At 37.5% G+C, this 9481-nt stretch overlaps 1 protein-coding gene across 1 annotated transcript; it reads right to left on the bottom strand.

Annotated features, from left to right (window-relative positions):
* Positions 1-528: 528 nt before the first annotated feature.
* Positions 529-5733, bottom strand: LOC111776237 (nitronate monooxygenase-like). Its single transcript, XM_023655634.1, has 6 exons — positions 5465-5733; positions 3273-3485; positions 2946-3041; positions 2204-2349; positions 1647-1866; positions 529-870 (listed from the first exon to the last, which is right to left on the bottom strand). Exons 1-6 carry the CDS (start codon positions 5597-5599, stop codon positions 670-672), a joined length of 1011 nt encoding a protein of 336 aa, XP_023511402.1. The 5' UTR covers positions 5600-5733; the 3' UTR covers positions 529-669.
* Positions 5734-9481: the final 3748 nt, after the last annotated feature.

Below are 9481 nucleotides of genomic sequence, written 5' to 3' on the forward strand. Positions count from 1 at the left end.
AGACACGAATTTTTACAAATAACAGAGGAAGACTTGCCTTCTGATTGTAGAAATTTAGCTCATAATAGAAACGAAAGATAAAAACAAAATAATTCATTGAACTATGCAAAAAATCGATGACACAATAAAGTTTTTTTTAACTAAATCAGTAAAAATTGTTTAGTTAGTAAAATACAATTATTTGGGACGTAAAATTAAATAATCAGTGTGTGAAGTGATGAGTTATTCGATTTTAAATTTAAAGCCGTTTTAAATGCAAAGTTGTTTATATCAAATTTTAACCTTCGTGTTTAGTTCTTGTTATATACTATATAATTACAACTCGATTAAACGAAATATTCGACCTGACTAAGAGGAATATCTATGGGAATAATGTGTTTTAGCTTTGGAGCTTAGGCATAATCTATCAATTTCACATGTCCACAAAGAACAGATACCCAAAAACACAACAAAAACGACCTTAATAACATAAAAGATATCAATCCAGACAAGCTTTAAAGATATAAGGACCTGAAATGGCACTGATACTGATGCGAACAAAACAGCAAATCCCAGTTACTACTTTTATTTAACTTGTGAAGCTCAATTTTTCAGACATTCATCTACATCTACATATGGATTTTTGAACTTATTTCTTTCAGGAAACAAAAAATATTGCAGCTCTGAGCATCAATCTTTATGAACAAAACTACTCAAATGTGTTTGGATCAGATGTTGAGCACCTTCAACCAGCTTTCTTACCACTTCTCCTGCTGGTAGTATCTCCTTGATTAGTCCTACTCCTTGCCCCGCATACATTGCCATGCTCTCGATGTCGCCTTTTGTCGTTGCGTTTGGCACGGTTCCTGCGAAGCGCCGTACATCTATGTCCTGTTCCGAGCATGAATGTATTAAATGAAGAATGTTAATGTAGAGAAGAACAAGAGAAGATCCTTAACTTCTTCACTTTCAACATAAATATTTAGTACTGCAGAGTTTCTTCAAGCATGAAGAATAAATGGCAGCTAACTTTTTTTTTTAATTTTTTTAATGTATGTCTGTGTAACAGTCCACCGCTAGCAGATATTGTTCTCATTAGACTTTCTCTTTCGGGCTTCCCCTCAAGGTTTTTAAAACAAGCTTGCTAGGGAGAGGTTTCCACATCCTTATAAATAATGTTTCGTTCTCCTCCTCAACCAATGTGAGATCTCATAATCCACCCATTCAGGGCTCAACATGCTTGCTGACACTCGTTCTCTTCTCCAATCGATGTGGGACCCTCCAATCCACCCTCACTACTTCCCTTCTCCTTGCTGGCATACTGCCTCGTGTCCACCCGCTTCAGGGCTTAGCCTCCTCGCTGACACACTACCTTGTGTCCACCCCCAGTTTGGGGTTTAGCCTCCTCGTTGACGCCCAAAACTTGGCTCTAATACCATTTGTAAAGGTCCAAGCCCACCGCTAACCTATATTGTCCTCCTTGGGCTTTTCGTTTCGGGCTTCCCCTCAAGGTTTTTAAAATACATCTGCAAGGGAGAGATTTCCACACCCTTAAAAAGAATGCTTCGTTTTCCTCCCTAACCGAGGTGGGATCTCACATCATGGAAGATAAATATCTCTTTTATGCATCTGTTTAAGTAGAAAAGAAATAAGGTGGGGGAGCTCACCAAGCCATTAATTGTTGAGCGGCCAATGACAGGCTGATTGCTTTCGTTTTCGTTGGCAGGAAGCGACTTCCAATCATCGTAAAAGGGTGTCTGTAGAACACGCTGGGGTGCGCCGGGCCATCTTGCACGCCCAAAAATGTTCGTATAATCAGTTGCGTCCAGTTCTACCAACTTCCTCTTGTATGCAGGGTGAGCATGGCTTTCTTCAGTAGCAACAAATCTGCAATATTTCATTTAGTTCTTCGTACTCAAATTACTCTCACAACAAACATTTAAAAAGTAAAATTTAAGTCTCAGAAGATGCAAAAGATCAATGGTGATACTATCTAAAATTTATGAGACATGTTTTGTTATTAGATTATATGATATAGCAAGGATAACAGCAACTTTTGGATTACACCAAAGAAAAAAAGGCTTTCTGCCTCTGAACGTGCGACAGTATTCTATTTTCGATACCGGGTATTGTTTCGAATTGAGCACCATTTTGTAGCATGGATCAGCCAACTTTTAAAAACATGTTTTCCGAGTCGAACAGACATAGTTCAGCTTTTTCTAACCTAGTTCCGAGGCAGACACCACGAGCGCCCAGGGCCAGGGCAGCAACATAACCTCGAGAATCTGAAATACCACCAGCTGCAATTATAGGTATATCTTCATTCCCAACAATATCAACTACCCTTGGTAAGATGGAAATCAAACCTTCCTGTAAAGAATCAAGTCAAACTTCTGTAGACTATTTTCATTTTTTCAAATAATGATTTGAGAAAAGTTACGATATAGTTGAAATACAAATGTGAAGAGAGGTGAAGAACATGACTAATGAAAACATGATCCAAATGAGTATCACTGACTGGAAGCAACAAATAAAAACACCAGCAGTTCATACAATATAGTGAAATTTAAAGAAGAAGAGTAGCAAGTAATCGAAATGTATATGCATGATTAATGTCAAAAAGGAAGAATGTCCAAATACTTTTATGATAAAGATTAATATTAAAAAATCTAGTTCTCTCCAAGGGGATTTCAAACTCGATACCCTTCGAACGATGAACTTGGAGCAGGTAAGTCAGGAGATACCTGAACTACGACAACAGTTTCTTAATGAATTGAGAAACAGATGCTTTTCCTTTAATTTTCTAGTAATTTAGAGAAGTTTTTTCCGAAGGAGAAGAACCGTGCAAAAACATAGCCCACGAGCGATTTAGCAAATGAAAAAGAAACTATGATGGAAGAAGCCTAGAAACAAACACAATAGCACCACAAATTAAATAAGTTTTCTGGGAAGAAGAAGGTCTATACTTGACCAATAACATGCCCTCCCGCTTCCCGACCTTGCACGATTATTGCATCAACACCAACATCAACTGCTTTGCTTGCTTCTTCGACGCTCCCAACCTGCAAAAGTAGTTTTTAAAAATTGTAACATACCACAATATGAACAGAGGACCGATAACGTCATAGAACATAATAATGAACCACCTGAAGGTGATTTCAGATAACGCTTCCACATCCATGCGCATAAAAATTCTTGGAACAATAATAAGTTTAATAATAAAATGAAAAAATCTACTTGAATTGGGTCGTGTGGCCGCGCATTGTTGATGTGATTTGCAAGAAAACACTCACTTGTGGAATAATTTTCACCCCAGCAGAATGAGCTTGGTCCACAAGAGCCTTTGAACATTCTCCCCAGTAAACTTGCAGAACTGCTACTTTCTCATCTAATATGGCCTTTAGATTTTGCTCATGGGGAAATGCTAAAATTACACCTACTCCAAATGGTTTATCTGTTAATGCTCGGGTCTTCCGTATCAATTCTCGTACATAATCAGGCGATTCCTGGTACGTATAAAATGAGCTCCATGCTACTCGGTTAGAGTGGAAAACAGGAAAAGATGTAAATAAATAGTTGGGACAAAAGAGAAGCAAGCTATACACCTTTTGACATTATATTTGATCATCAATTTACTGTATGTTTTCAATATAAGAAGATAAGCCTGTTCAGTGCAGAATACATGCATATATTTTTTAGATCAAAGCAAGATTCACAAACCAAAAACATGTAGTTCCCAGAAATTTGATTGATTTTTTAAAATTTGGCTAAAATCTCAAAACCATTGCACAAAGTAGAAACATAAGCTAAATACTGCAGCACATTAGCTCTTCGGCAACAAAGACTAAATGGTTATGAAACTGATTGTAACAGCCCAAGCCCAAGCCCAAGCCCAAGCCCAAGCCCAAGCCCACCGCTAAGCCGATATTGTCCTCTTTGGGCTTTCCCTTAAGGTTTTTAAAACGCGACTGCTAGGGAGAGGTTTCCACACCCTTATAAAGAATGCTTCGTTCTCCTCCCCAACTGATGTGGAATCACACAATCTACCCCCTTTCGGAGCCCCCTTATAAAGAATGTTGCGTCCTCACTAGCACTCGTTCCCTTCTCCAATCGATGTGGGAACCCCCTTCGTAGCCCAGTGTCCTCGGCGACACACCGCTCGGTGCCTGGCTCTAATACCAACTGTAACAGCCCAAGCCCACCGCTAGCAGATATTGTCCTCTTTGGGTTTTCCCTTTTGGGCTTTCCCTCCATGGTTTTTAAAACACGTCTACTAGGGAGAGGTTTTCACACCCTTATAAAGAATGTTTCGTTCTTCTCCCAATGTGGGATCTCACGTTGATACTCAAATTTTATAAACAATTTCTAGACTAATAAAAGAACGAAGGAAAAGAAGGTTTCAATGAAATCTTTACATTCATAACAAATACAAAGTGCCCACATGAACAGATAGACAACGTCAATATTTCAACTGTTCACTCACATAATCGATTCCCCGGACTAAGTCCCCATTAAACCCAACACTCCTCCAAAATTTCACAACAAATCACCACCAAATTGTCCGCATTCCTTTAAAAACAATCAATAAGCAGTTGCAAAAATCAGANGCCGATATTGTCCTCTTTGGGCTTTCCCTTAAGGTTTTTAAAACGCGACTGCTAGGGAGAGGTTTCCACACCCTTATAAAGAATGCTTCGTTCTCCTCCCCAACTGATGTGGAATCACACAATCTACCCCCTTTCGGAGCCCCCTTATAAAGAATGTTGCGTCCTCACTAGCACTCGTTCCCTTCTCCAATCGATGTGGGAACCCCCTTCGTAGCCCAGTGTCCTCGGCGACACACCGCTCGGTGCCTGGCTCTAATACCAACTGTAACAGCCCAAGCCCACCGCTAGCAGATATTGTCCTCTTTGGGTTTTCCCTTTTGGGCTTTCCCTCCATGGTTTTTAAAACACGTCTACTAGGGAGAGGTTTTCACACCCTTATAAAGAATGTTTCGTTCTTCTCCCAATGTGGGATCTCACGTTGATACTCAAATTTTATAAACAATTTCTAGACTAATAAAAGAACGAAGGAAAAGAAGGTTTCAATGAAATCTTTACATTCATAACAAATACAAAGTGCCCACATGAACAGATAGACAACGTCAATATTTCAACTGTTCACTCACATAATCGATTCCCCGGACTAAGTCCCCATTAAACCCAACACTCCTCCAAAATTTCACAACAAATCACCACCAAATTGTCCGCATTCCTTTAAAAACAATCAATAAGCAGTTGCAAAAATCAGAAAACGCCAATCTATAAAACTAATCGACAGTTAAAAGTTCCAAAATCCGACGACGACATACATATGATCGAACAATCAATAGCAGAATCCATTACAAAACGAGAAACTCAGATGATGATGCTTCGCAACAACAGATTACATTCATTTCCAACAAAACTAATTGAACAATAAGGAATAATAGACAGTAAGTTACCCAATCGGGGGATCTGAGAAGACCGAGTCCGCCGGCATTGGCGACCGCAGCAACAAGCTCAGGACCGGAGATATCAGGTCCAAGCGGAGCCTGAACTATGCCGTATTGGAAACCGAGAATCCCTCCAGAATCCATCTGATTCTGTCTCTTGGATGGGCAATGATGGATTGATTGGAAGAAGAGCCAATTTTAAAACACCGGAAGGAAGTGGCAGTGGCAGCCATGGGAGAGGCGGCTTTGAAGGTTACGTGAGAGCTGCCGGGTTCAACACGTAAGCAAATACGCCGCACACTCGCTTTAATCCGTCGAGTTGTACTAAACGACGCCGTAATAGAGACGTGTGCAATTTTTCCTTTTTAATTTTATTTTGTTTTTTTGTTTGAATTATTATTTACTCTTCCATTATTTGAATAGAAAATAAAATTAAAAAATAATGTTTTTCAATCAATGTCGTTGAGGTAGGTAGAGAATTATATTAAAATAAATAATTTTGGATTTTTTCTTAAAATTAATTAATATTATCAACAAACAAAAATTAATTAATTAAAATTGTTAGATAAGATTATTGTTTTATATTAGTTTATGGAAGCTTTTCATATTGCGACTAGTAAAATATTATTTTGGTCGGATTTTTTCTCATTATGTAATATGATAATTCTATTTTGCTGTAAAAAAAAACACAAAAAATACCAGCGGCGAGTGAAATAGGAGCAGCCTAAACCGTGAAAACGGGATTGTGGGAGAGCAATACAAGCGTCGTGCTGCTAGGCGAAGCGGTGGAGTGCTGCACCCTAGATGGCGAGAGTCCAGTAGCCGAAAGCATCACTAGCTTACGCTCTGACCCGAGTAGCATGGGGCACGTGGAATCCCGTGTGAATCAGCAAGGACCACCTTGCAAGGCTAAATACTCCTGGGTNTTGGCTTACGCTCTGACCTGAGTAGCATGGGGCACGTGGAATCCCATGTGAATCAGCAAGGACCACCTTACAAGGTTAAATACTCATGGGTGACCGATAGTGAAAAGAACTCCCATCGGGGAGTGAAGTAAAACATGAAACTATAAGCTTCCAAGCAGCGGGAGGAGACTAGGCCTCTGACTGCGTGCCTGTTGAAGAATGAGCCGGTGACTCATAGACAGTGGCTTAGTTAAGGAGTGCACTTGCTTTTAATGGATTTTTTTTTTCTTATTTGAAGGGGACATTGATCCACGAGTGTTATTTTTTTCTGTTTAAAGATGACATCGATCCAAAAGTGATGGTTTAATTGTCCGTTTCAGATGAAGAGACATATGAATCTTAATTATTAAAATATATCAGGATAAACACGTTAATTCAGTGAGTAGCAAATAACATATTTACTATGTATAAAATATATATTGTCAAAGCACGTATGCTATAGATGACTAAAGTAAAGCAACATTAAACACGACGGAGGTGAAAGTGGATGGTACGAAGAAAAAAAAAACTACTTCGAATGGTGACCCGAACCTAATTGAAAAAATCTCTCCGTGTAAAATCCCAAATGAAAAATATACGAAACACAACAAAGGCAGATCGATCCAACATCTACAAGCTCAACAAGCTAAAGGTCAATCGAACGTATAAGATTGATCCAACATATAAGATCAACAAGCAAGACCGACTGAACAAGTCAAACGTGCTCGAGAATAAATAATTCGAGCACTCTTTAAGTGTAGAATTCATTCTAGAGAAATAACCAACCGATAAATATTAGAGATTATAACGTTAATATTTATTTAATGGTCAGTCTGGTTGAAATGAAAAATTATTAGACGATAATATTACATCAATTTTTTAATTTTATAATTAAAATTACAACAATTATCTAAATTTAAAATATAGTTTGATAGAATTAAAATTTTAAGGTTAAAATTGAAATAATGGGATAAATTTTAGTTTTTTTTTTCCATAAATATATTATTTAATTATAATTAAATTTCAAAATTAAGGGGTATGAAAAATAAAAATAAAAATAAAAATAAANTACCCAATCGGGGGATCTGAGAAGACCGAGTCCGCCGGCATTGGCGACCGCAGCAACAAGCTCAGGACCGGAGATATCAGGTCCAAGCGGAGCCTGAACTATGCCGTATTGGAAACCGAGAATCCCTCCAGAATCCATCTGATTCTGTCTCTTGGATGGGCAATGATGGATTGATTGGAAGAAGAGCCAATTTTAAAACACCGGAAGGAAGTGGCAGTGGCAGCCATGGGAGAGGCGGCTTTGAAGGTTACGTGAGAGCTGCCGGGTTCAACACGTAAGCAAATACGCCGCACACTCGCTTTAATCCGTCGAGTTGTACTAAACGACGCCGTAATAGAGACGTGTGCAATTTTTCCTTTTTAATTTTATTTTGTTTTTTTGTTTGAATTATTATTTACTCTTCCATTATTTGAATAGAAAATAAAATTAAAAAATAATGTTTTTCAATCAATGTCGTTGAGGTAGGTAGAGAATTATATTAAAATAAATAATTTTGGATTTTTTCTTAAAATTAATTAATATTATCAACAAACAAAAATTAATTAATTAAAATTGTTAGATAAGATTATTGTTTTATATTAGTTTATGGAAGCTTTTCATATTGCGACTAGTAAAATATTATTTTGGTCGGATTTTTTCTCATTATGTAATATGATAATTCTATTTTGCTGTAAAAAAAAACACAAAAAATACCAGCGGCGAGTGAAATAGGAGCAGCCTAAACCGTGAAAACGGGATTGTGGGAGAGCAATACAAGCGTCGTGCTGCTAGGCGAAGCGGTGGAGTGCTGCACCCTAGATGGCGAGAGTCCAGTAGCCGAAAGCATCATTGGCTTACGCTCTGACCTGAGTAGCATGGGGCACGTGGAATCCCATGTGAATCAGCAAGGACCACCTTACAAGGTTAAATACTCATGGGTGACCGATAGTGAAAAGAACTCCCATCGGGGAGTGAAGTAAAACATGAAACTATAAGCTTCCAAGCAGCGGGAGGAGACTAGGCCTCTGACTGCGTGCCTGTTGAAGAATGAGCCGGTGACTCATAGACAGTGGCTTAGTTAAGGAGTGCACTTGCTTTTAATGGATTTTTTTTTTCTTATTTGAAGGGGACATTGATCCACGAGTGTTATTTTTTTCTGTTTAAAGATGACATCGATCCAAAAGTGATGGTTTAATTGTCCGTTTCAGATGAAGAGACATATGAATCTTAATTATTAAAATATATCAGGATAAACACGTTAATTCAGTGAGTAGCAAATAACATATTTACTATGTATAAAATATATATTGTCAAAGCACGTATGCTATAGATGACTAAAGTAAAGCAACATTAAACACGACGGAGGTGAAAGTGGATGGTACGAAGAAAAAAAAAACTACTTCGAATGGTGACCCGAACCTAATTGAAAAAATCTCTCCGTGTAAAATCCCAAATGAAAAATATACGAAACACAACAAAGGCAGATCGATCCAACATCTACAAGCTCAACAAGCTAAAGGTCAATCGAACGTATAAGATTGATCCAACATATAAGATCAACAAGCAAGACCGACTGAACAAGTCAAACGTGCTCGAGAATAAATAATTCGAGCACTCTTTAAGTGTAGAATTCATTCTAGAGAAATAACCAACCGATAAATATTAGAGATTATAACGTTAATATTTATTTAATGGTCAGTCTGGTTGAAATGAAAAATTATTAGACGATAATATTACATCAATTTTTTAATTTTATAATTAAAATTACAACAATTATCTAAATTTAAAATATAGTTTGATAGAATTAAAATTTTAAGGTTAAAATTGAAATAATGGGATAAATTTTAGTTTTTTTTTTCCATAAATATATTATTTAATTATAATTAAATTTCAAAATTAAGGGGTATGAAAAATAAAAATAAAAATAAAAATAAAAATATTGGTTCCGTACGGACCGTGCCGTGGAATTTTCTTCTGTAAACACCTATATAAAGCAGTTCCCGCCCAAACTCACCAGTCTTCTGCCTGAAACTT

Source organism: Cucurbita pepo, chromosome LG15 (assembly GCF_002806865.2).
Source record: "Cucurbita pepo subsp. pepo cultivar mu-cu-16 chromosome LG15, ASM280686v2, whole genome shotgun sequence".
NCBI lineage: Eukaryota > Viridiplantae > Streptophyta > Magnoliopsida > Cucurbitales > Cucurbitaceae > Cucurbita > Cucurbita pepo.